A 27,651-nucleotide genomic window follows, 5' to 3' on the forward strand; every position below is an offset into this window, starting at 1 on the left:
TTCCCAGCACCTATGCCAGGTGTCTCACAACCATAGCTCCAGGACAGACTATAACGATGGCTCTTTCTTTAGTCTGCCAGCTCCCAAATAATGACATGGAGACTTTTTATTAATTCCAAAAGCTTGGCCTTAGCATAGGCTTGTTCCCAACTAGCTCTTAAATTTTAAATGAACTCATTTATATTAACCTATGTTTTGCCACATGGCTTGTTATCTCTCCTCAGTACCATAAGTCCTACTTCCTTTGATTCTTACTGGTGAATCTCTCACACCTCAGATTCTTTCCCAGAGTTCCAGTCTCTCCCTGGAAATCCTGCCTATCCTCTCTGCCTAGCTATTGGCTGTTCAGCTCTTTATCAAACCAATCAGAAGGTGCCTTAGGCAGGTGAGGAAGGACAGAGACACCTCTTCACACAATGTACCCCAAAAAAAAATATCCCAACAGATAGAGTCTGGATACTTCTTGCCAAGCTTATGGGCCTTAAGTCTTTAGAAAGGAAGGATGCAGACATCAGGGGACTGTGCCATAGGAGGCAGTGTAAATGCCAAGTTGTCACAGGTCTGAGGATTCTCAGCCCAAACTTTCAACTCCCTGGTAAGAGCAGCCTTCTTACAGATTTACAGGAGCATTGAACCAGAATCTCTTAGACCTAGAACTCTCTGTTTCCCAACTGGACTCCAACTCTAGATTCCCTTGCTTCTGTCTCTGCCTTTACTACCTAAATGCTGGATTACAGGACATGTGTGACCACACCTATCTCAGAATACTTCTTTTTTTTAAAGGGGTCTCTTTGAGTAGTACTGGAACCCACTGTGAAGACTAGGTTGACCTCTTACTCACAGAGATTCTCCTGCCTCTGCCTCTGAAGTATTGGGATTAAGGTGCACCACTATGCCTGGCCATAGATACTTTTTTGTTTTTTTGTTTTGTTTTGTGACTTTTTGAGGCAGGGTCTCATGTAGCCCAGGTTGGCCTGGAACCAGTTATGTAGCAAAGGCTAGTTTATAATAATCCTTTTGTGACTACTTTCCAAGGGCTGGGATTATAGGCATGTGTCTCTTTGCTTAGCTCTTCAGATTCTGACAGCAAACTCAATAGGCATTTACTCATGCTGAAGTTTCAGGGAACAGGGCCCAAACTAAGCATCAAACAAACAAACAAACAAACAAAAAAACAGGAGGGAGAAAACAGTAACAGACAAATCTCCAAAGTGCTGAGCTCCAGCCAGTACCGTAAAGATACTTACCCCATTTCAACGTTTACAAGGATTCTTAAAAACCATCAGTCCAACTTTTTGTTGCTATTTTCCTTGAATATGACTTGTCTATAAAGCCAATATCTGCTCGTCCTAAGACACATTCTATAAGAATGTCAGTGTTGCAAATAAAAGCCAACAACAACAACAACAAAAAGATGGCACTAAAAACTTTGGAAAGCTTTGTTAGGAGAAACAAAAAGTAGTTTAAGGGAATAATTATAAAAATTACTGTTTGGAGCTTGTTTAGCGACTTTAGTTTTTAGCCAGTGACGAACCAAGTTTCGGTAGCCCGGGTTAGCTTGAACTATAGCAGACAGGAGGAGCTACGATTGGTGGGTGGCACGCGACAGCGGCGCACAGCTCCCGGAAGTCCCGCCCAGGTGGGCGGTCCCTTGGGTGAGAAGTGCCGTTTTGGCGGGGGAACCGTGACGTCAGTAGGTCGTGTGTCTCCGCTTCGGCCGCCGCCGGTAAACTGGCTGGCGGGACTGCGGGTCTGAGCGGCTGGGTCTCGGGCCCCTGGGGAACCGCGAGGCGGCCAGAAGCTGGAGCGCGGGGACGGAGGGCTGCCACCGCCGCAACGGCGAGACGGAAGTCCAGCGGCGGCCCGAGCCCGGCTTCCGGGCGGTACGGGGTGCTGTCAGAGCGGCGGACTCCGGGCTTCCGGCCCTGGCAGGCCCGGCGGCCTCGCGCAAAGAGGCGGGTCCTCACCAGGTAAGAAGGGGAGCTGGACCTGACGGCCCGCGGCGCGGGGAGCCAGAGCCACTCCCCGCCCCGAGGCCGCCGAGCTCCCGAAGGAACGTTCATTCATTCCCTTGCTGGACGCAGCGCATAACTGCTCGCCTGACAGCCCGGCGCCTGTTCGCCTCGGGCCCGTGCAAGTTCAGCCTGTCCGGATTCCAGTCCGCTGCTGTACGTCGGAATAAACAAACCGCTCGCTGGCTTTCTCCGTACTGCGTGGTCAGCCGACAGACGAATCTGGTTCCTTCCAGGTGTTGACGTTGAGTAGGCCTCATTAGCATATGAAGATGGCTGCTTCCAAAGACGCCATCCCTTCCTTAGCCGAATGTCAGTGCGGGATCTGTATGGAAATACTGCTAGAGCCGGTAACCCTTCCTTGCAACCACACGCTCTGTAACCCATGCTTCCAATCGACTGTTGAAAAGGCCAACCTGTGCTGTCCCTTCTGTCGCCGCCGGGTCTCTTCGTGGACTCGGTACCATACCCGAAGAAATACTCTTGTCAATACAGAACTGTGGGAGATGATTCAAAAACACTATGCAACGGAATGCAAGCTTAGAGTCTCTGGACAAGAATCAAAGGAAATCGGTGAGTGAAAGTCAACGTGTGTACTGAGTTAAAAAAAGAAAAGGAAAAAAAAAGGCCCCAAAACGTTTAGAGTAGGGGCCGTTGGTTATTTTTCTATTTTAAGAAGAAGACTAAATAGTTTAAATTGAACTTGAGGATTTGTGGTTTTATGAACCCCGCCCCCACATCGGTTAAAGTCAAGGGCAAATTTTTTGTCACATGTCGCTCAAGTTGTGTTCACCAGCTGTGATTGAGTTTTTAAAACGGCAACAACCACCAAAAAAATAGAATTATCACTTTCGCGTTGTCCAAATTTTGAAAAGATTTGCGGTTAAATTCCAAAGTCTCTGACCCCTTGGTTCTAAGTATGCAGCAAGCCTAAAATAGCTTCCCATTGCCAGTTCCATCTAGTTCAGTCATTTTTGGTTGACCCCTTCCATTCTGGGGGTGCAAGGAGCTATAAACTGGCCCCTAGTCTTTAGCAGTTTGTATTACAAACCATTCAGTATTTCCTTTTGGGCCTTGAATGTGGTGTCTGTCTGTGGTGTACTTGCTTGCCTTTTATGTGTTTCAAAACAACCACCACAAAATGTAGCCAGCCATGCCTTTAATCCCAGAGGCAGAGGCAGGTGGATCTCGAGGCCAGCCTGGTCTACAAAGCTGGTTCCAAGAGAGCCAAGGCTACACGAAGAAACCCTCGGGCTCCTATTTGTTTGCTTGGTCCCCGGTTGATGAACTGTTTGGCAGGATTGGGTATGTCCCATAGGGGCTGATAAGGGGCTTTGAGGTTTCTAAAGCCTGTGACTGGTCCAGTGTCTTGCCTTCCCCTTGATGCCTACAAATCAGGATGTAGTACATAGACATTACATTAATTCACATTGCCCTTCGTAAATGAAGGTAGTGCCTGTGTTTCCATAAAATTTCTTTAGAAAAAAAGAAAAGGGCCAACTTGGTCTGAGTAGTCCCTGGCTTAGAATATCCCTATTAACATTCTTAAAAATGCTTCATCTGTGGAGGTGACGCAATTGCAGATGCTTAGGAGGGAAAACTTGAGGTTTCTTTTTTTGTTTGTATTTTTCAAGACAGGCTTGTCTGTGTAGCCCTGGGTTATCCAGGAACTCGATCTGTAGACCAGGCTGGCCTTGAATTTAGAGATCTGAGTGCCTTCTGATCTTTAGGATTAAAGAGAGGTGTGAGCCACCTCCGCCCAGCTGAGATTTCCCCAGAAACTGGAATTAGAGACAGTTGTAAGCTAGCGCATGAGTACTAAGAACCAACCAAAGACCCAGGTGCCCTAGAAGAGCAGTAAGCGTTCTTAACTACCGAGCCATCTCTCCAGCTTCCAGAAATTTCTTTTTCTTCTTCTTCTTCTTCTTCTTCTTCTTCTTCTTCTTCTTCTTCTTCTTAAAAAAACCACTTGATAAATAAAAATAGCCAATTTCAAGAGAGCAAAAGACATCTCACAAAATAGGAGAAAATATTTGCAAATCATAGAAAGTTAGAAAATAATATCTAAATATTAGCAGGAGGGTCACTGTAAATTCTAGGCCAGGCAGGGCTATGTTGTGAGACCCTGTTCCAAAAATAACTCATCAGGAAAATAAATAATCCCCCACTTGGAAAAGAAACTCATCAGGAATCTCTATCAAAGAGTCCCAGTCTAGCCAGGGCTAATGAGATTCTATCTCAAAAAGCTTAAAAGAATCCAATTAAAAGTGGGTAAATGGTTCATTTCTATAGTCCTGGCACTCAAGAGGCTCGAATCAAGGTAAGCCTGAGCTATGTAGTAGGTTCTGGGACTGCCTGAGTTATAGTGGTGTTGTCTCAAAGAAAAGAAAGGGGGTGGGCAAGGAATTTAGATATTCACTTACTAGTAAGACACCTGAATATCATGAATGGAGTAACGATCCACATCTCTAGTCATTAGGGAAGTACAAATCAAAACCACCGAGATAAAGGCAATACCACTGCTTTCATACACATTGATGACTTGTGGAAAAGAAGCCTTGGGGGAAAAATCACAGAGGGTCAGCAAGAATCCCTAGATAAAAGGAAGTCTGAAGGGAAGGAGACCTGCCTTTCCTGGGGCACCCAAAGGAAGAGGCCAGGCCCAGAGAAGGGAAGCAAGAGATGCATGAGGTACAGAACCCATGAGAAGAGCAAAAGATGGAAGAACGGAATCAAAACAAGAGGATGTTGGAGACCGCTAACTTCGTAAAATGCAACAGTTTTATCTGAATTAGATTGTAAGCTGCCTTTTTATTTCTTTTGGTTTTTCAAGACAGAGTTTCTTTGTGTAGACCAGGCTTGCCTTGAACTCTGAGATCTGCCTTCCAAGTGCTGAATTTATCTTTTTGTTTTCCAAATGAAAGTTTTTTTAAAATATATAGTTCTGTTTTCAGATGTCTCAAATAGGAAAAGGAAGGGTCTTCCTCTTCATTGTCTTTATGAGACCATATTAGTACAAACTTGTAAAACATAAAAATAACAAAAAAGTAGACGTCCCCAAGTGTCCTCAATAAACTAAATGTATATATATCTGCAACAGGGTACACTGTTCACCCGTGAAGGGATTGTTAAAGTTTAATGTGGGATGAAGACTTTGTTCCCGGCTGTCCTGGCTGAAATGGTTGTAGCAGGGGATTACTGACTTCCTCATGGTTCAGTCCTCTGATGAAGTCATACCAAATGGGCTGTTAGGAGAAAACACACTGGTCACTGGGGAATGGCTTGAAAGGGGTCGGTTGTTCCTGGTCCCTGCTGGGTTCCTTTGCTTCTTGTCTGCTGTTGGGGTAAGCACCCCTCCTTCCCTCAGCAAGCCTTTCCACAACCATGCTTCTTTCTACCTTGCACAGGCACAAAACCATGGCTGCAAACCTGTGTGAGCCAAGGTAAACCTTTCCTCTCTCAAGTTGTTCGAGACATTCTGTCATAGCAGAGTGGCTAATGGGAACAAAATTGGCAGGTTCTAGAGTGTAGAGTTCGAGGTGTGCTTTTTTCTTTTTTTCTCACATTCAGGTTATGCCTTCTACGTAATATATTAGTAAGTACATGATGCTAGTTTGTCTCATATGTAATACTCTAATTCATAATGTCAGACTTCTCAACTGTATCCCTTGGAATTAATGTAACTATGAAATGACACTTTGAGACTGTGATTCTCCAACAAATTTTCAAGCGAAGGATATAACACCTATTTATTACTCTTGCCTACATCGGTTTCTACAAAATGACAGTTGCAAAATAGGAAATTTGGATTTTCTAAGGATGGTTCTTCAATCCTGTAGCAATCCTTTTTTCTAAGAAGTCTGTGTGTAAAACCCACAGCCTTCTCGCTCTTCATCAGTTCCCTTTCAAACCCTTCCTCTTTACTTGTGTTACTAAGTGTGGACGCCAAAGTGGAGATCAGAGGATCACTTTTGCTTGTCAGTTCTTTCCTTCCACCACATAGGCTTAGGGATTCAACTCAGGTTGTCACACTTGGTGGCACTAAGTCATCTTGCCAGCTGTCCTGGAACTCACTCTGTAGCCCAGACTGGCCTCAAACTCACCCGCCTCTGCCTCCCGAGTGCTGGAATTAAAGGTGTGCACCACCACCCAGCCTAGCTCTTAATTTTTAAAAGCTCGTGTGTGTGTGTGTGTGTGTGTGTGTGTGTGTGTGTGTGTGTGTGTGTTTGTGTGTGTGTTTGCATACGTTCACACACGTGCATGCTTGTATATATGTATAGCCAAGGCTCTCTGCCACTGACTATATCCTAGGCTAAACCTTGGAAATTTGATGGAGAATTAAAGTTCAGTAGTAAGGGTTAACTAACTGTCAGGAAAGCCAAGGAAATAGTTGAGTCCTGAGGTGGAGCTAGGCGTGTAGCAAGCGACTCTAGGCATAGCTTGGAGGAAGCAGAGGCAGGCAGGTTTTTATGGGTTCAGGCCAGCCTGGTCTGCATACTAAGTTCCAGGAAGGCCTGGTCTACATAGTGAGACCATGTCTTTGGGGGAAAAATCTGGATGCACTGGGGCTGGTAAGGTGCTCATTGCCAAGTCTGACAACTGAATGTGATCCCAGGGAAAGAGGGCCACCTTCTGAAGGTTGTCTTGTGGCCTCCACTCACACTCCATGGTGCATGTCCCCCCACCCCATAGTAATTAAAATGTAATAAAAATAATAAAAGCTGGATGCAGACAGCATACATTTGTAATCCTAACACTTAGAAGGCTGCTGCAAGTTTGAGACAGCCTAGGCTATGTAGCAAGACTGTCTGGAGATAGCAAAGCAAAGGGCTAAGAGATGGCTCATCAATTAACAGTTCTTCAGAGGGTCTGGGTTCAGTTCCCAGCACCCTCACCAGGCACCTACAACCCCTTCTAACTCCAGTTACTGAGGATCTGAGTTCCTGCCCTCTTCTGGTCTCCATGGAAACCTGCATGCCCGTGCTGCACATAAAGTTTACGGGCATACGCACATATGGACAAAAATATTTATTTATAAGGAAAAAACGAGCTGGGGGTGGGGTGATGACACATGCTTTTAATCCCAGCATTCATTCGGGAGGCAGAGGCAGGCAGATCTCTTAGTTTGAGGCCAGCCTGGTCTAAAGAGTGAGTTCCTGGACAGCCAGGGCTACATAGTGCATGAACACTGTCTCAATACCCCCTACCCCCCAAAAAAAGAAAGGGAACAAATTTATATATTAGTTTCTTAAGGCAGAAAGACAAAAGTATCACAAGCTGGATGAGTTTAAAAAATGAACATTTCCTATAGTTTTAGAGGCTAGAAGTCAAGATATAACCAGGGTCTTTGACTTTTGAAGTTGGAAGCTTTTTGAACTTTTCTGTGTATTGGTGTTTTGCCTGCATATGTGTCTGTACCATGTGTATGCCTGGTGCCTGCAGAGGTCAGATGATGTTGGCTCTCTTGAAGCTGGTTGTGAGCTACCATGTGGGTGCTGAGAATCAAACCCAGGTCCTTTACAAGAGCAACAAGTGTTCTTAACCACTGAGCCATCTTTCCAGGCCTCCTCTCTTCATGTCTTGATATCATCTCCCATCTGTGTTTGTCTTTGTGTCCAAATTTGTCCCATATTTACTAGTCATAATTAAGATTCACCTCCATGACCATACTTTAACTTTAACTTTATTACCTCTAAAAGATCCTATTTCCAAATAAGATTCTATCCTGAAGCACTGGAGTTTAGAACACATTGGAACACAGCTCAACACAACATCTAATGCTTCCTCTCAGAAAAACTATAAAACATTACTTAGAGAAATCAAAGACTCAGCTGGACATGGTGGTTCTAATTACAGCACAGGAATCTGAGGCAGGAGGATCTCAAGTTGGAAGCTTATACTTGTCTCAGTTTTTTTTAAATTATTTTTCCCTCTTCCTTAATCTCAGTATACTATTGGGGTTACCTTTTTTTTTCCCCTTTGTACTCTGTTGATGGGTTTTTATGACCCAGGGCCTGGTAAATGCTAGATATGGGCTCTGTTATTGAACCACATCCCCAGTTCTGTCTTTTACGGGTGGTTTGGTTTGGCTTTGTTTTTTGCGACAGAATTTCTCTGTGTAGCCATGGCTGTCCTAGAACTTACTCTGTAGACCAGGCAGGCCTTGAACTCAGAGATCCATATGCTTCTGCCTCCCGAGTGCTGGAATTAAAAGCATGTACCACCACCACCCTGCTTGTTATAGTTATTTTTATGGAGTCTAGAAAGGGGTGTGTGTGTGTGTGTGTGTGTTCATTAAATTTTGGGGTTTTTTTGTTGTTGTTGTTGTTTTTGTTTTGTTTTGGTTTTTGGTTTTTCGAGGCAGGGTTTCTTTGTGTAGCTTTGTGTCTTTCCTGGAACTCACTCTGTAATGTGTCATTCATTAGTAGCCCAGGCTGGCCTCAAACTCAAAGATCCGTCTGCCTCTGCCTCCCGAGTGCTGGGATTAAAGGCGTGCACCACCACCGCCCGGCCTCATTAAGTTTTAATGGGAGGCCAAAGTCAGTCATAAAGTTCTGCTGCCCTGATACTATTTTCTTCCCCATGTGAAACAGTTGATGACTACCAGCCAGTTCGTCTGTTAAGTAAACCTGGAGAGTTGAGAAGAGAATATGAAGAGGAGATAAGCAAGGTAGGTATGAAATAGTTTAGAGTTTGATTTTTTTTTTATTTTGTTGAACATGTCTTTGTTATGCTTTCAATCTTAGAAATCTCAGCTTTATATATAGTACATGTTTATATAACAATCATGGACTGAAATGTTAGTAACTTCAATGACTTTATAGGCCCCACCCCCACCCTCCATTAAGACAGTATCATGGAACTCAATCTGGTCTGAATGTCTTTTGTGGCCCAGGATGACCTTGAACTTCTGATCTTCCTGCCTCCATCTCACTGTGATGGGGTTATTTAAATAGTGATGTTTCACCTGGTTTTAAAAGTTGTTTTGTTGTTGTTTTGAGACATGGTTTCACAGAGATCCTGTCTCTGCTTCCCAAGTACTGGGATTAAAAGCATGTGCCACCTAAGCACACTTAGAGGTCTCATTTTTGTTTACTTTTTATTTTATTTTATTTTATGTATTTGGGTGTTTTGCCTGCATGCGTGTCTGTGCATCACTCATGTGCCTAGTGTTATTCATTAGAGGCCAGAAGAGGGTATACGTAGGATTCCCTGAACCACAGTCAGTCTTCAGCCACCGTGTGGGTGCTAGGAAGCAAACCTAGATCCTCTAGAAGAGCAGCCTGTACTCTTAACCGGTGTGCCATCTGTGTGGCCCAGAGTTTTTAAAGATTTATTATTATGTATCGAGTATTCTGTTTGCATGTATACCTGCACACCAGAAGAGAGCGCCAGATCTCATTGTAGATGGCTGTGAGCCACCATATGGGTGCTGGGAATTGAACTCGGGACCTCTGGAAGAGCAGCCAGTGCTCTTAACCTCTGAGCTACCTCTCCAGCACCCTAAAGTCCCTTTTTAAATATTCAACAACAACAATAATAATAAGCTAGCCTCTATTACTATTACTAATTATTATATATAATTAGTGAGGGGTGCTTTTGTTTTTAGATAGGATCTTTCTGTGTAGCAATTGGCTGCCTTAATACTAAGTAGTTAGTGATGCCTAAGCATTTAAGTGTAAAAATGTCTTTGATTTCGTTGGAGTTTTCATCTTAAAAAGGTAGTTAAGTGATAAAGAAGTGGTAGATTGTGGGTTTAGTGAGGAAAGTGTACAGGGGTGATTGGAAAACACCGTGGGCAAAGGTTCAGCTTCCAGTGAGACATTGGAGCTTCACTAGTATAATAGTAGGAGGACATGTGTATATTTTTGAAACAGAGTCTTGCTCTGTATCCCAGGCTGTCCTAGAACTCACTGTACAGCCTAGGCTGCCCTCCAGCTGGTGATCCTCTTGCCATAAGCCTCCTCAGGGCTGGTATTATAGGCGAATAGCTACATTGGAGTTAGTAATTGACTTTTCCTCCACCAAGATTTCCATGTCCTGAAAATTCCTTTAGGAGTTTGAATTATGACTAATTGAGAAATAGCAAGACTCCACAGCCAAGGACTGGAACTAAAACACACCAGTTGAAATGAGTGCTTGGGGACAGCTTGCTGCTGTGGAAGCAAGCCCAGTGCTTCTCTTTGTTAAAGGAAATCTGAATTTCAAGAGTATCACTGAGGGCTGCTTTTCAACCCCAGCTCTGTGGGGGTGACCCAGCTAAATTTGAAATTGGGCATGTATTTATATTTAGCCCAGCACCAATTACTACAGAGGAGCACAGCAGCTGTGTATGCCATCACACAAGAGGATGAAACTTCAGAAGCAAAAAAGCCCTGATAGAGTATTAGCTTTCTAATGAATGAAATAAGGCTGATCTAGCAAATGAAAGAGCTGTTGACTTACAGGAAGCACAGTTCTATGCAGATGACGGGTTGTTATTTGTGGAGTCGTCATCTAAGACCGGAGTGAATGAAGGGAGTTCCCAGTGAGTTTAGAGTCAAAGCTGCCAAACAATGAACCACAGAGTTCAGGAGTCAATTCCTAGCTGCAGCAGCTGCTTCCTAAATGCTAATAGAATCGGAACATTTTACTCACCCAGACGTCCAAAAAGAAAGGGGGTGGGGTTTTGGAGTTTGATTTAGGAGAAAGTGAGGGGGGTGTTGGAGATAGGGTCTCATGATCTAACCCAGACTGGCCTTGAACTTGCAACAGTCTACCTGCCTTAACTCTCAAGTGCTAAGATTACAGATATGTATTACCACACCCAGCTAAAGTCAAATGTTTGGGTTTTGCTTTTTTATTATGTGTATACATGTGTGCCCATGCATGTAGAGTCCGGAGATAGACATCTGGTATCTTTCCAAATCATTCTCGACTTTGTCTTTTGAAGCTAAGTCTCTCATGGAACCTGGAGCTTATCAATTCAACTAGACTGCTTAACCTATGAACACCTGGGATTTAGATGGATGTTGATACACTGACTGTTTTTTTTTTTTTTTTTTCCTTCGAGACAGGGTTTCTCTGTAGTTTTGGTGCCTGTCCTAGATCTCACTCTGTAGACCAGGCTGGCCTTGAACTCACAGAGATCCGCCTGCCTCTGCCTCCCAGTACTGGGATTAAAGGCATATGCCATCGTCGCTGGCTACACACTGACCTTTTATGTGCTGCTGGGAATCCAAACTCAGTTCTTTATGCTTCCATAGCACCCACTTTACCACACTGAGCCATCTCCACAGCCACCAAAAGTCAAGGTTCCGTGTGTTAGTTATAAAGATAGTGTGTGTGCACAGAGGGAGTTGGGTGCCTTCTGTCATTCTCCACCTACTCCTTTTAGGCAAAATGTCTCCTGAACTTGGGACTTGCTTTTTTTTTCCTCCTAATAAGCTAGTCTGGAAGCCAGCAAGCCCCAATGATCCCGTTTTCACACACAAATAATATTTATAAATTAAACAAACAAACAAATGCCAGGCATGTTAGTGAAAGTCTTTAGTCCAGCACTCAGGAGGCAGAGGCAGGTGGATCTCTGTGAGTTCGAGGCCAGCCTGGTCTACAGAGTGAGTTCCAGGATAGCCAGGGCTACATGGTTAGAGACTCCTTTAAAAACAAAAGAAGGAGCAGCAGCTAGGTCTAGGGCATTCCTCCTTTGGCTCCCCTTCTACTCAGGAGTTCTTTCTCTTTTCCTTAGTAAATCTGCGTGCTCTGCTAAAGAGAACAGCAGCAGAGGCAGGTAGGTCTACCTCAGTCAGCACATGGCTTTCTGTGAACTGAGGAAGCATTGCGTTTCTGTGTTGCACATACTGCAGTGGAAACTGGTAAGGACAGAGGGCTTGAGGTTGGAGTCTTAACCAAACCTTTGTGGGGCTGACTGGGGTGGGCTTCTGAGGTAGGACCTTGAACTGCTGTACACAAGTTTCCCTGTGGAGATTTGAATTTCATGGAGATAAATTCGTGCCAGTTTTCACTTCATTTTTTTTACAATTATTGTGAAATATGAGTATATTAAAAATTTCAGAAAAGGATGTCCTTTATTATTATTAAGGTGGAGGCTGAACGACAAGCCAGCAAGGAAGAAGAAAACAAAGCCAGTGAGGAATACATACAGAGATTATTGGCGGAAGAGGAGGAGGAGGAGAAAAGACAGACGGAGAAAAGGAGAAGTGAGATGGAGGAGCAGCTGAAAGGTGATGAAGAGCTGGCGCGGAGGCTCAGCATCAGTATTGTAAGTTTGTACGTTTGGGAGAGGTCCCATCGCTTTGGCTTTCCTGAAGAAGGCACCACAACGGTTACGGGGAGATGGTGAACAATTGAGGTTCTGGAACCTGGAGGCTTAAAAGAGCCTGGTAGACTGAAGCCACAGCCTTAGCACAAGCCATAGCACTGAGCTCCATACCTTGAGCCCACTTAGGCTTCTTTGGAAGTACAAACTCAGGCGCTAGAGTGGTGTTTCAGCATTAACATCACTGGCTGCCCTTTTATAAAAGAGGATCTGGGTTTGATCCCAGTACCTTACATACATGGTGTGCATAGACATACACATAGACAAAACACCTGTACATGAAGAAAGCAATAAAATAATTAAAAAAATTTTTTTTTCTGTTTTTTGAGAGGGTTTCTCTGTGTAGCTTTGCGCCTTTCCTGGAACTTGCTTTGTAGCCGAGGCTGACCTCAAACTCACAGAGGTCTGCCTGCCTCTGCCTCCTGAGTGCTGGGATTAAAGGTGTGTGCTACCACTGCCCGGCAAATTTAAAATATTTTTAAAATAAAATGCAAGCTGTCATACCTACTCTAAACCAAACTGACTTGGACTCGCTGTGGATGAGCCTTAGTGAGTCCTATTTCCAGTGAGGTCTAGGGTGTCTGAAATATTGAGGATACAGAGCTTCTGAGAATTAACTCCCTACTTTTGAAAAACACATCTGAGAATATATTTCACCAAAAGAAGTATACCTAGATTTTTTTTTATGAATCTTAACATTAATAATATACTCTTAAGTTCTGTGATATTATCCCCCTTCTGTTGTATATCCTTTTCTCGGTTTGCATAGAAATTTTGGAAAGATACACAATTGGGAAATTTAAAAAAAATTAACCAGCTGAGGGTTACTCCTTGCACTTTGGGAGGCTGAGGAAAAAGGATCACTGCAGTTTCAAGGCCAGCCCGAGCTATATAGTTGGAACACTGTCTACACACCGCAAGAGGGAGATGAGAGGAAAGGAAGAGGTGGTCCAGTATAGTCAGTGAATAGTGAGTGGAGTCAAGATGGAAACATTGGAAGAGGCGAGTTTGGAGTCACCTAGACCTGACTTTCAGTCACAGGAGGTTTAAGTAGTACTTTCCTCACTAGAATAAGGTAGCTGCTGCAGTTGCATGAGACTGTCAGGAGCTGGCGGATGGTTCATGGTCAAGAGTACTTTCTATGCTTGCAAAGAACCCGTGTTTGATTCTCAGCACCTACATGGTGCAGCTTACAACCCTCTATAACTACAGTTCCCCTTCTGAACTTCTGGGGCATCCGTATGTGCTGGCAAAATAAGTAAATCTCCTCAAAACAAAAGGATGGAATTGTCAGCTAGGAGACGAGTTATCATTTCTTTGAAGTAGTGTATTTGTGTGCGTGTGTGTGTGTGCGCGTGTGTGTGTGTGTGTGTGTGTGTGTGTGTGTGTGTTATGCTTCATTTTATATATACAAATATATAGTATAATTAGATGTATATAGTAATGTATTTAATTTAGCCAAACTTGGATGAGCTTAATTTTGTTTATATAGGCATCCCTTGGTATATAAATTAGTTTTGGGATCTTCCATGTATATAAAAATCTAAAGGTAGTCAAATGTTAAATAAAATGGCACAACTTTGCATATAACACAAACATATTCTCCTGTATATTTACTTTTATTGCATTTATGTATTTGATGAGTATATGTGTGTGTGTATGCACATGTACCACAGCATCTTGTGTGGAGGTCAGTGGACAATTTGTGAGAGTTGATTGTTTCTATCATATGGGTCCTGAGATGGAACTCAGGCTGTCATACTTAGCCACTGAACCATCTTGCCTCCCATGGACTTTAAATCATGTCTTATGATCTGTAATATGATGTAAATACTATGTGGATACCTATTGCAAAATAAAGTCTAGGTAATGAGAATGGAAGTATGTACATTCTTAGTATTCTTCAAAGAACTTAAAGAATTCAATTTCTGAAAAATGGTAAGAATTTTGAATTCATAGAACTCAAAGCTTTTATTTGTTTGTTTGTTTGTTTGTTTGTTTGTTTGTTTTCTGGAGCTGAGGACTGAACCAGGGCCTTGCGCTTGTTAGGCAAGCGCTCTACCACTGAGCTAAATCCCCAACCCTATTTTTTTTATATATATATAAAGTTCTCTTTAATAATGTCTTTGTATGTTTTTCTTGTGACCGAAGAACAATAACTACGAGAAAAATACCTTGTCTTCTCCTTCGAGTTCCAGAAAGTCAGATGCAGTCACAAACAAGTCACAAAAGAAAAATACAAACAAACAAAAAAACTTTGGAGATATTCAAAAGTAAGTGAACATAATTGCCATTTATCCATTGGTCATCTACTGTATGCATTTGGGTTTTGTTTGTATTGACCACCAATTCTTCAAGTTTTGTTAATGAGCTTTTGTTTTGTTTTTTATTTTTTATTTTTTTATGCGTTTGAATGTTTTGCCTGCATGTACATAAGTGCACTGAATGTGTGCCTGGTGTCAGAGGATGCCAGAAGAGGGCATTGAATCCTTTGGAACTGGAGTTATGGATGGTTATGAGTCATAGTATAGGCACTGGGAACTGACCCTGGGTTGTAAGGCAGAGTTTTCCTGTTTATCAACAATGAGAGCAGCACATTTGCAGAGTGTAGGGGATTATTCCACAGTGTAGTTAGAGTTTTCCTGCCTGGCCCAGTCAGGACAAATCTCTCACCCGCCAGTCCCATAAACGCTCAGACCCAACCAAGAAAGCACATAGAAACTTACATTACTTACAAACTGTATGGCCGCGGCAGGCTTCTTGTTATCTACTTCTTTTATCTTAAATTAACCCATTTTTGTTAATCTATACTTTGCCATATGGCTCATGGCTTACCAGTGTCTTTACATGTTACTTTTCATGGCGGCGGCTGGCAGTGTCTCTCCCCAGCCTTCTACTTCCCAGAATTCTCTTCTCTCTTGTCCCACCTATACTTCCTGCCTGGCCACTGGCCAAACAGCATTTTATTTGTACAGAGCGATATCCACAGCACTACAGCATTTCCCCTTCTTGTCTAAATAAAAGGTTTTAATTTTAACATGGTAAAATTATATACTGCAAAAACATTTATCAAGTAAGAATTACAGTTACTATATCCAATCCATTTGTATTTGGCAAATTTAGAGAAAATACTCTGTTATTTATCTTTGTGAGTTTATCATAACTAGGGAAAACTCTGACTATCTAGTCTTCAACTCCACCAAAGACCCCAGAAAGGTGAAATGTTACCTAACGACAGGGACATCTGGCTACCTGGACAGTCACTCAAAGTTCTTCTATAATGTTTGGGACATCCATCTTGACAGACATTTCTGAGAAGCAGGGAGTTTTGGAGGGGTGTCCTACCTTATCTTGGCAAAGTTTGGTAGTCGCTTTTTTTGCATCCTGTTGATTCATTTTGGACAGTTTTACTGTCAGCAATTGAGGCAAGGGCAGTTTTTTGCCCAAATGTCTAGCTTTTGCCATAAATAAGACAAACTCCATAAGGAAGTTCTTCACTGCCCATCATCTTCTCTGAAGTAAATTGGTACTGACCAGAGAGATGTGTCTCACTGTCAATAAAAGTCTTATGTTATTAAAACATTTTAAATACCATATTCTGTATGTCTTTAAAGTGTTTGAAGATTGCCTATCTATCTGAAATACATCTCTGTATGACTTTGAAAACATACCTAACATGACTATAAGTTTGACTTTTTCAAGACAGGGTTTCTCTGTGTAGATTGGCGCCTTTCCTGGGTGCTGGCATCTTTGAGGGAACCTTGAAAAAAATAAGGATAATTGTTAAGTCTTGGCTAGAGTATTCTGTGAGGCTGGATCATCTCAGTCAGCAACCTTGAAGCTGTTCCGGATGCAAGTATAGAGTGTGCATTGTACATAGTCAGCCAAAGATGATTTTTTGTTTTATTTCAACAGGTAAAATATATATCACCTATCTTGTAGTTCTTCTAGGTTTATTTCTTTTTTGGTTGTTTTTGTTTTCTTGAGACAGGATTTCTCCATGTAACAGCTTTGGCTGTCCTGGAACTTGGTCTGTAGCCCAGGCTGGCCTCAAACTCACAGATCTGCCTGCCTCTGCCTCCCGAGTGCTGGGATTAAATGTAGTTAGAGTTTTCCTGCCTGGCCCACAGTCAGGACAAATCTCTCTCACCCGCCAGGCCCATAGATGCTCAGAATCAAGTAAACACACAGAAACTTACATTGTTTAGAAACTGTATGGCCGTGGCAGGCTTCTTATTATCTACTTCTTCTATCTTAAATTAACCCATTTCTATTAATCTATACTTTGCCATGTGGCTCGTGGCTTACCATTACCTTACATCCTCCTTGTCATGACGGTGGCTGGCAGTATCTCTCCCAGCCTTCCACTTCCCATAATTTTCCTGCTCCTTGTCTCACCTACCCTATCCTTCCTGCCTGGCTACTGGCCAATCACACTTTATTTTACCCAATCAGAGCAACACATTTGACATACAGAACATCCCACAGCACTTCCCCTTTTTTTCAAAATGCAAGGTTTTAACTTTTATATAGTAAAATTTTAGATAACAAAACAATTATCAAGCAAGAATTACAGTTACAACATTAAAGATATTCTATCTTATATTTGTGAGTCTAAGGCTTTATATCTAACTTATCTTTTATCAAAATTGAGGAAATTATAACTATCTAGTCTTCAACCACATCAAAGACCTCAGAAGGATATAATATTACCTGAGAACTGGGAGAAGGATGCAAGCAACTTTCAGGAGTCTTGCAGGGTAGACAGAGACTCTAGGGCTAGAGTCTCTTGGTCACTTTTTTCAGTGTCCTGTGGAATGTCTGGCAGTTTCCTCTTCGAAGCAGGAACCTGAAGGACCATTTTGTCAAGCAAAGTTTAGTGGTCACCTTTCTATGGGTCCTGCATGTCCAGTTGATCAAGCAGTCCAGGGAAGAACAGTTTCTTGCCCAAATGGCTATTTTTGCCAAGGTGAAGATAAACTCCATATAAAGTGTCTTCAATGCCCATCCTCCTCTCTGCAGTAAATCGGTGCTGCCAGGAGCAGATATGTCTCACTGTCCAGAAAGTCACTGAAAATATTTTAAATGTCATATTCTGTCATATTCAAACCTTTGAAGTGTTTGAAGATTACCTGTCTATCTGAAATATATCTATGTATACCTAGAGAACTTAACATGACTATAAGTTTAACTATCATAGAAGACTAATTGATCTGTATTTCTTAATTATCCATTGCAATCTAAATGAGTTGCATAAACATAATACCTCAACCGAGAGTAGAAATACATATACAGTATAACAAAATTAAGTTTGTATCAACAGACTAAAATCTATACCAATGTAAGACATTTTAAACAAGTTGTTGTTCTTTAAAAGTAAGTTCATTAATCTACCCTTTCATCCTATTATATCTATATCAATTAAAGGCATGTACACCACTGCCCAGGCCTAAGTTTATTTCTCTGTATTTGTAATCAGGATTTTCAGGGGGTCTTCCCCTATTAAACCTGATCCATATCAGTCTGGAACGAATCCACAGCCCCTCATCTCCTGTGGAAATAAAAGCATAACCTCTTCTCCAAGGTAGCATATCTTTTGACTTCCCTCTTAAAGTCAAGACATTTTTAAAATATAGATATTGGTCTAATCCAGCAGTTTTCATAATCCAGTGTGTTTTGGCAGCTGTTGTTTCTTATCTCCCCCCACCCCCCACCCACCCCCGAGACAGGGTTTCACTGTGTAGCTTTGCGCCTTTCCTGGAACTTGCTTTGGAGACCAGGCTGGCCTTGAACTCACAGAGATCTGCCTGCCTCTGCTGGGATTAAAGGTGTGCACCAACACCACCAGCTGTAGCTGTTGTTTCTTTATTAGCAATCTGAAAATCTAAAGACAGCACAAAAGCATATAGAATGCAGGCTCCGTAGTTTCCATCTTTTCCTGGCTTATTATATATATGTATGTATATGTGTGTATGTGTGTGTGTGTGTGTGTGTGTGTGTGTGTGTGTGTATACATATATATATTTTTTTCTTTTTTGAAGATTTATTTATTATGTATACAGAAGAGGGCGCCAGATCTCATTACAGATGGTTATGAGCCACCATGTGGTGCTGGGAATAGAACTCAGGACCTCTGGAAGAGCAGTCAGTGCTCTTAACCTGTAAGCCATCTCTCCAGCCCTATATATATTTTTTACTCTACTCTTTTTTTTTTTTTTTTTTTGATTTATTTATTTATTATGTATACAGCATATATGACTGCAGGCCAGAAGAGGGCACCAGATCTTGTTACAGGTGGTTGTGAGCCACCACGTGGTTGCTGGGAATTGAACTCAGAACCTCTGGAAGAGCAGTCAGTGCTCTTAACCTCTGAGCCATCTCTCCAGCCCCTACTCTACTCCTTTTTTAAGGACTTCATTATTTTCAAATTATTTTTAAATCTATGACTGTCTCTACCAAGCCAATATATATATATATATATTTAAACACATTGTAACCCATTTAGAGGTTTTTTTTTTTTTCCATCTGGATCTGTCTTTAGTGAGTATCTGCATTGTTTTTTGATCACATGAGACAAATCTTATACTGCTATATTAGTCATGGGCTTGGTTCAAGCTTAGTGCATGGCGTTGGCGGCTGCGCCTTTCCCCCATTCCCTGAGAGCTTTGCTTCAAGGTATAGATAGGTACCAGTGGGAGCTATGCTTACCACCCCAGCTCTGGGAAGTTGTTGGGCCCATGCTGCCACCAAGTAGTGCATACCTGCTGCTCATGAACCCCATTTAAGTGTTCCATAGCAGAGCCTCCTGAAAGAGCCATGCCCATGTTTACTGCTAGCACCAAGCCAAGGAAACTGCCTCTTAGAGGAACTGTACCTCTAGCAGTTGCTGCTAACAAACAGAGCCTACCCAAAAAAGGCAGTTACCAAGAAACTGAGTTTGGCTCCGTTTTTGTGTGTTTGGACCCCCCCCCTCCTTTTTTTTTTTTTTTTTTTTTTAAATAGTTTTCTTATGTTCTATGTGGATCTACATTGCCAGACATTTAGGCACCATTTGTAGGCGGAGTTTTCCTGTCCCAGCAGCTGCTTCCAAATAATCACTCACAGACTTAATATTAATTGTAAATGCTCAGCCAATAGCTCAGGCTTATTACTAACTAGCTCTTACAACTTAACACATTTCTATTAATCTATGTGCTGCCCCAAGGCTTGTGGCTTTTACTTTGTCTACATGTCCTGCTTCCTCTCTTTCTGGCTCACAACTCCTGACTCTGTCCTTCTTCCTATCTTTGTCTCTGCCCCAAAAATCCAATCAGCTTTTTTTTTTTTTTTTTAATATTAACAATGAGAGCAACACATTTTCACAGTGTACAGAAGGATTATTCCACAGCACTGAGTCTCCATCAGGCCTGGTGACAAGTACCTATACCTCCTGACCCATCTTACCAAAAAGCTGTTTTAAAATTTAAGAGATGGAGGGATGGTTTAGTGGTTAAGAGCTTTTGTTGCTCTTTCAGAGGACCCAAGTTCAATTCTTGCACTCAAATCAGGTGAAGTATCTCATAACCCTCTCTGGGGTTACCATACACCTTTCTGGCCTCTATAGACCATACACACATATAGCATATAATCACACAGACACATTCATAAGTAAAAATAAAATGACTCTTTAAAAAAAATGTAGGCTTAGCAAAAAAAAAAAAGATAAAAAAGATGTAGAAGGTCTGGAGGTGATGGTGCATGTCTTTAATCCTTGAACTTGGGAGGAAAAGGTAGCTGGATCTCTGTGAATTCTAGGGCAGCCTGTTCTACAAAGCTAGTTCCAGGATAGTCAAGGTTACACAAAGAAACCTTGTCTCAGAAAACAAAACAACCACAACAAAAGATAAAGATAAATCTTAAAAATGAAATGAAAGAAATCTCCTCTTTTTTTTTTGAGACCAGCCTGGTCTGCAAGTTCCAGGACAGCTAAAGCTGTTAACACAGAGAAACTCTGTCTCAAAAAAATCAAAAAACAAAAGAAATGGGATGTTATACCCTATCCATTGTATTATAGGAAGGAGAGACACAACATTTATGGGGTCTAAAAGTCTTTAATAAATCACCACATAAGCAGGGTCACTGAAGGACAAGGACTCAGGAGCCTTGTTTCTCCTGGCAGCCCAGAGCAAGGGCAGTAGTCAGGTCTATAAGCACAAAACCATAAACAGCTGTGCCAAATTACAGTTAACATTTTTCACCAATCAGGAGCCAAAGATTAGGATCTTTCCTTGTATGTTCCATCATCGTCAATCGACACAGAATATAAGCCTTTCTGTTGTTAAGAATAGGCATAATGTCTTAGAGAAATAAGGGGCATGATAGACTGTTTCTGCTCCTTTCAAGGAGATCTTTCTTTCTTTTTCTTTCCTTCCTTCCTTCCTTCCTTCCTTCCTTCCTTCCTTCCTTCCTTCTTTCTTTTCTTTCTTTTGGTTTTTTTGGGACAGGATTTCTCTGTGTATCCCTGGCTGTCCTGGAACTCGTTCTATAGACCAAGCTGGCCTCAAACTCTGTAGAGTGCTGAGATTAAAGGTGTGCACTACCACTCCCAGCCTCAAATGATATTATCATTAATTTTGAGAAACTTTGTAGTCTTCCATTGTTTGATCCTATCAGCCTTTTAAACTCTTTTCAAGAATTGTGAGATGCTTAATGTGACCTTTTCTTCTTTTCTATTTTTACACTAAAATACTGTACTGAACACCCCCACATCTACCCCTTGCAGTGCTAGGCAGTAAGCTAGGCCCTCCAGCTGCTAGCCAGGCACTCTCACTTCCTGGAATACTCAGTTTCAGGTTGTGTCTTTTTTTTTTTTTTTTTTTAAATTATGTATATGGTGTTTTGTCTCTTTGTATGCCTCCAGGCATGAAGAGGGCACCGGATCTCATTACAGATGGTTTTGAGCCACGATGGGAATTGAACTCAGGATCTCTGGAAGAGCAGCCAGTGCTCTTAACCTGAGCCATCTCTCCAGCACCCAGGTTGTGTCTTAAAATAGACCTGAGACTTGGAGATGAAATCTGCTCCAGTAGGTTAAATAGCCAGCAGACATACAACCTTTAGGCATAATGGTTCGTTTACCTTTAGCATATTGAAGTTTTTCAAAGCATTTGAGTTTTAGTAAACTTAACTTTCGGTGGTTGTTGTTTAAAGGTATTTGTCACCTAAATTGAAGTCTGGGTCAGCGTGGTCATGTGAAGCTGTCCCTGGAGAGGATAAAAGCAGCATATCTAAGGTATGTTGGTGCTGAAGAAGCTCTCAGGGGCAGTCTTCAGCTTACTTTTTCTCTAATGGGCCAGGGACAGATACTTTAGTCTTTGTTATCAGAGGGCCTCCGCCACCATTGCTACCAGTGGATGCCTCCTTAGGCAAACAAGTTAGCTTATCTGTGTCCTAGGAAACTTTCTCTTCCCCACTCCACCCAACCCACAGACAGGGTCTCTGTGTATCCCTGGCTGTCCTGGAACTTGCTCTGTAGACCAGGCTGGCCTCAAACTCATAGAGATCCAGCTCTGTATCCCATGTGCTGGGATTAAAGGTGTGCACCACCACTCCCAGCTCCTCTAATGATGTATTTATTTTTTATGCACATTGTTGTTTTGGCTGCATGTTTCCTGCATGAGGGTGCCAGATCCCCTGGAACTGGAGTTAAAGACAGTTATAAACTGCCATGTGGGGGCTGGGAATTGAACTCTCGTCCTCTGAAAGATCAGCCAATACTCTTAACCGCTAAGCCACATCTATCTAGCCTCATATAAGTGTTTTGCTTGTTTATGTGTGTGTACAACATGTAGATGCCTGGTGCCCAAGAAGGTCATAAGAGGGCATATGACTCTGGGACTGGAGTTGCTGGTGTTTGGAAGCTGCCATGTGGGTGCTAGGAGTCAAATCTGAGTCCTCTGTAAGAGCAACAGGTGTCCTGAACCACTGAGCCACCTCTCCAGCCCAAACTGTTTCCAAACATAGGCAGCAGGATGGACATGGCTTCCGGGCCACGGTTTCTAATCCCTGACTAACGTAGCAGCATTGACACAGCTGAATAGAGCACATCTGCATCAGTTTACCTAGAAGATGGTAAGGTGAGAAGTCCACGTTAGGAGGGGTCCTCACCACTGAGATCCTCCACAGTGGCTTGAAAGGACCACCAAACAACACCAACTCCATGTCTGAGTGGCTTCTGGGCAGGGTGCTGTGGACCTATTACGCTTTCACATAGGAAGGTGGAGGCTGTGCCCAGAAGACTGTGAATTGGACACCATTGCAAGTTCCATGAAAGTCTGGACTGCATAGTTTAAGACTCTTGTTTCAAAAAAAGCCAATTATTTCTGGTACCATCCCCTAATGTACAGCTTTCAGGAGTATTGGTAAGGAACAAACCTAGTCAGAGTTATAAGTCACTTCAAGCTTTGGCTTTTTTAAAAAATGTGTTTGTTAGGTGGTGGTAGTGAACGCCTTTACTCCCAGCACTCAGGAGGCAGAGACAGGCAGATCTCTGTGAGTTTGAGGTCTACAGAGCAAGTTCCAGGACAGCCAGGACTACACAGAGTAAAAACCTTGCCTAAATAAATAAATAAATGAATAAATAAATAAATAAATTTTAGGGAATTTGTATGTTTTGCTTCCAAGTATGTCAGTGTACTTGGTGCCTGTGGAGGCCAGAAGAGGACCACAGATCCTTTAGGAAGCTGTGAGCTCTTTTGTGAGTGTTGGAAGTTGAATTTCAGTCCTCTGGCTTGGGTCCTCTGGTTGTGTAGCCAGTTTTCTTAACTACTGACTCATCTCTCCAGCCTTGCAAGTTAAGTTCTTTACCTAAGGGCTAAGTAAAAGAATGTGTATTTTTTTCTAATCTCTAATTTAGTGTTTCTTTTCATGTTTAATACAGAAAACAAACCAGAGTGCTGGAAATGGTATTTGTGACTGTGTCATTAGAGGAAACACAAGTATTAGCTAGGAGTGGTGGCATATGCCAGGGCTTGGGAGCCTGAGGCAGGAGGATCTTATGTTTGAGGCCAGCCTGGGCTACACGAGACCTTGTCTCAAACAGACATGTTCATAAAGGATATTAAAATGAATCTATGCGCCTACCAGGAGTCTGAGAAACAGAATGGGGCTGGAAGTGTAGATCAGTAGTACAGTGTGCACATAAAGTGAGGCCAGATTTGATCCCTAGAACCAAGGGAGGGGAGGGGAAAGGAAGGGAAACAAGTCTTATACTTTATATACATTTTTTAATAATCATTTCTTCTTTGAGATACAAATGATTCATGTTGCTACTATATCTTACTTAGTTTATTAGTAAATATCTTCTGTGGATTAAAAACAACAAAACTGGATCTCATACAGCCTAGCCTAGATTTCAACATGCTATGTAGCCAAGGATGACCTTGAACTACTGATCTTTTTTTTCCATCTCCGATGTGTTGGATTTTTTAATATACACTGGTGTTATATGGTGCTGGGGTTTGGATCCAGGATTTCTTACATGCTAGGCAATCTTTTTGCCAATTGAGCCACATCTCCAACTCTTACACATTTGTTTTTTGCTTTGGGTTTGTTCGTTTTTAGGCAAGGTCTTACTCTGTCCTGGAACTCACTCTGTAGCCCAGGCTGGCCTTGAACTCACAGAGATCCACCTGCCTCTGCCTCCTACTTCCTGGAATTAAAGACATGCAACACTACTCCCAGCTCACACTTTTGTTTTTTAAATGTTGTAATAATCTTGGGGTTGGGGTTTAGCTCAGTGGTAGAGCGTTTGCCCAGCAAGCACAAGGCCCTGGGTTCGAGCCTCAGCTAAAAACAAGTCTTGTTACAATTCCTCTTGTAAGACCGTGTTATCTCAAGTTTTGCATTTAAAAAGACTTTGAGCCGGGCGCTGGTGGAGCACGCCTGTAATCCCAGCACTCAGGAGGCAGAGGGTCTGTGAGTTCAAGGCCAGCCTGGGCTACAGAGCCAGTTCCAGGACAGCCAGGGCTGTTAGACAGAAAAACCCTGTCTCAAAAAAACAGAACAAAACTTTCTGGTTGTCAGTAGCAGAGCACTAGTCCAGCATGTGGCAATGTTCTAAGTTTGATCCCAGCAACACCAAAACCAAACCAAAGGCCTTGAAGCACAGTGCCATATGCCTGTAGTCGTGGCCCTTGGAAGGCTGAGGGGCAGAATCTCTTGTCCTAGAATTTCAGATCAGATTGGACCAAAGAAAGGCTGCAGAGATGGCTCACTTAGTTCCCAGCATTTACATCAGCTGACTGTAAATCCAGCTGTAGGGATTCAGTGTCTTCTCTGCACTCTGTGGACATTTGCACTCATGTCCATATGTCCCCTGCCTCTCTCCACACATACATGTATGCACATAATTAAAAATAAAAATCTTTAAAATGTCAGAGAAGATCTGTAAAGGTCAAAACATCCTGGACTTGAAGTTTATAAGATGAAAGAGACCAAGTCCTGATGCCAGCTATTGGCCATATGTTAAATATAGTTGAGGAGCTTACAGTAGGTTTTCATGGCAGTGAAATTAATTGTCCTAATCTTACTTGGCACACTAGGTAAAAATAGGATTAAGAAGGAATTATGATAGACATAGGTTGTGATCATTGTTCCCATCAAGAAAGAGAAGAGAAGGAAAGGAGGGGGGGAGCAGAGGTGAGGGGACACACTTTATTAGTACTATGTGATAGTGTATAGTGATGGTTCACCTATGGTATCAGTATATCAGGTGGCTTATATAATGTTTTCTCTTTATATAGTCAGTAATTTTGTTCTCTACAGGGAACTGACAGTAGTGACCCAAAGAGCCCTGTGTGGCAAGACACAGAAATTGAAGAAGATATGCCAACACTTTCTCCGCAGATATGCCTAGAAACTCAAGAACAAGGTTCAGAGTCTTTGAGAGAATCACCTGTGCCATGGTTATTTGCCAGGGATGCCGAACAGTGCCTTGAAGGAACAGCTGAAACACTGTCAACCAATCCTGATGATTTATGTGTTGTAAATCATAAGGGACCTACAGCCAAAGTTTCCTACGCTAACGAAGCTACAGTTAAGTCTTCTGGTAAAATAGAAAATGAAGAGTGCTCTGTTTCAAGTGTGACCCATTTAGCTGGCGGTAACAGAGTTCCAGAAAGTAGAGTATATCATCTAGTAGTTGGAAAAGAGATTTCCGAGAGAGAAAACCAGGAATCTGTGTTGGAAGCAGTCATGGATCCATGCTTTTCTGCAAAAAGGAGGAAAGTTTTCCTCAAATCCTCAGATCAAGAAGAATCAGAAGGGAATTTTACCCAAAAACTGATAGATTTGGAACGTATGCTTTTTGAGAGACATAAGCAAGAAGAACAGGACCGGTTGTTAGCATTACAACTTCAGAAGGAGGTGGATAAAGAGCAAATGATGCTAAACCGACAGAAAGGGTCCCCAGATCAGTACCAGTTGCGCACATCTTCGCCCCCAGACAGGCTGCTGAATAAACAGAGGAAGAATTCCAGAGATAGGAACTCCGGAAAGCAGACTAATTCAGAGTGTTCGAAATCTCAGAGGAGCACAAAAGATGAATATTGGCAACCCTTTAAAAGCACTTGGAAGGATTCAGTTAATGGAAGAAAGATGCCAGGTCCAGCTAAAGATGATTGTAGTAGTGCATCCAAAAGCATTTATTCCCAACAGCGTAGTAATTCACAGAAAAATATTCTTCAAATGTTTCAGAGATAAACCAAGCAAAGCATGAGTAAAGAGAGTGTTCTGTAATTAGTAAAGCTGTATTATAAAGCTAGCTCTTTTCAGTCATAAAATCTTAAGATGCGCCATTATTTCCGCTCAGCAAGCACACTTACTCTCCTTTTTTTAAGGTATGGTTGGTTACACAGGAAGAATCTACAAATGTTTCTGCAAGTCAGTGATAAGGAAAGGTCCTTAAGAAATGTTTCTGTTGTCAATAACTGCTATGTTCTAATTGTGACAATCTTTACAGTTAGTTATAAAAATGCCTAGGTCAGGACATCTTCAGGTACCATTCCCTTTCCAAAACTCCCATGTTTTATGGCCTTTGTTTTGGGTGGGTAAGGAATCCACATGGGTATCTTCCATAACACTAAAGTAGTTCATTCAGACCTGCTTTAATCTAAGCATCCCAGCCTTTCCTTTGATTTAAGGTGGATTAGGATCTACATCAACTAGTTGACTAAAAGGCTGCTAGGTTGTTAACACAAAAGGGTTTAAGAGTGGGATGGGGCTGAGTGGTGGGCTGGCAGTTAGAGGTCACTGGAACTGAATCAGAAACTGGGTCCAGAATGGGCACTGAATTTCTTGTGGCAGGACATTCTCCTTCATCCCTTCTTTGTTAAATGACAAAATATTTTACGTTTACAGCTTTTCACACTCTGGTGTCTTTGCAACTATTGTGATATTTTTACTGATCTCTTCTAGAAAAAGGACTTTACTGCAGGACCGTGCATTACCACCCTTTTGCTTACTGGCTCAGACTTGTATTTGTGTTTTTGCACAGAGATAGAAAGTGGTATGTGGTGTTGGCCATGCTTGCCCTGAAAGATAAATCCAAAGGAAACTGACTTTATCTTGTGAAATTGAACTTGTACTATTATCTTACCTTTCATTAAGATGAACAACTTTTAGCAAACCATAGTTCCAACAGTATTTCCTCTGGTGTCCTGGCATCCATTTATTGTTAACATAATGAACTGTCTTAGTGCAGTGTTTGGCTTGAGCTTTTTCTTCCAATTTTGAGATTTTTTTTATGTTTATCTTGGCAGAATTTTTTTCTAAGAGCAATTTACCTTAATGCTTTAAGTGTTGAACTCAAAATTAAAAGTTAACACAGTGAATCTTTCTAGGATAGTTCATGACCAAAGGGAAGAAGAAAAACAGGCCATGGAGTGGTATGTTAGAGTTTATATACTTTACTTCTCCACCTGCTTGTCCATGGGGACCTCATCATGACTGGAGTTGGTTTTGAGATTTGTAGTTTCTCATTTAGCCTTTCTGTTATTCCTACTGTTTATACCTGTGTGTTAGAAAGTGTTACATTTTCTTATTGGTCATTAGTGAACTGTTATTTCCTCATTTTTGTGGGAAACATTTGATTTTCTCAGAATATTAAAGCTGTGCAAATGTTTAAAATAAAATTAAAAAGAGGCCGGGCATGGTGGTATATATGCCTAACTAATCCCAGTACTTGGGAGGCAGAGGCAGGGGCATCTCTGTGAGTTCTAAAACATATAATTAATTAAAAGAATGATTAGTAAAAAATTGACTCTCATGTTTATTTTACTACAC

General features: G+C 42.0%; 1 protein-coding gene across 1 annotated transcript; it reads left to right on the forward strand.

Annotated features, from left to right (window-relative positions):
- Window positions 1–1,653: 1,653 nt before the first annotated feature.
- Rnf168 (ring finger protein 168) lies at window positions 1,654–27,533 on the forward strand. The gene is made up of 6 exons (XM_036203762.1): window positions 1,654–2,585; window positions 8,606–8,682; window positions 12,094–12,273; window positions 14,482–14,603; window positions 21,520–21,601; window positions 25,135–27,533. The coding sequence occupies exons 1-6, from the start codon at window positions 2,279–2,281 to the stop codon at window positions 26,068–26,070; spliced, it is 1,704 nt and encodes a 567-aa protein (XP_036059655.1). The 5' UTR covers window positions 1,654–2,278; the 3' UTR covers window positions 26,071–27,533.
- Window positions 27,534–27,651: the final 118 nt, after the last annotated feature.

The sequence above is a fragment of the Onychomys torridus genome, chromosome 12 (genome assembly GCF_903995425.1).
Source record: "Onychomys torridus chromosome 12, mOncTor1.1, whole genome shotgun sequence".
Classification (NCBI taxonomy): domain Eukaryota; kingdom Metazoa; phylum Chordata; class Mammalia; order Rodentia; family Cricetidae; genus Onychomys; species Onychomys torridus.

What these genes read in the sequence shown, in the direction of transcription:
- Rnf168 (XM_036203762.1), top strand. Translation starts at nt 2,279, where the DNA reads ATGAAGATGGCTGCTTCCAAAGACGCCATCCCTTCCTTAGCCGAATGT. An exon ending in ACAAGAATCAAAGGAAATCG is followed by an intron (nt 2,586 to 8,605) that starts GTGAGTGAAAGT and finishes CATGTGAAACAG; the next exon opens with TTGATGACTACCAGCCAGTT. An exon ending in ATAAAAGCAGCATATCTAAG is followed by an intron (nt 21,602 to 25,134) that starts GTATGTTGGTGC and finishes TGTTCTCTACAG; the next exon opens with GGAACTGACAGTAGTGACCC.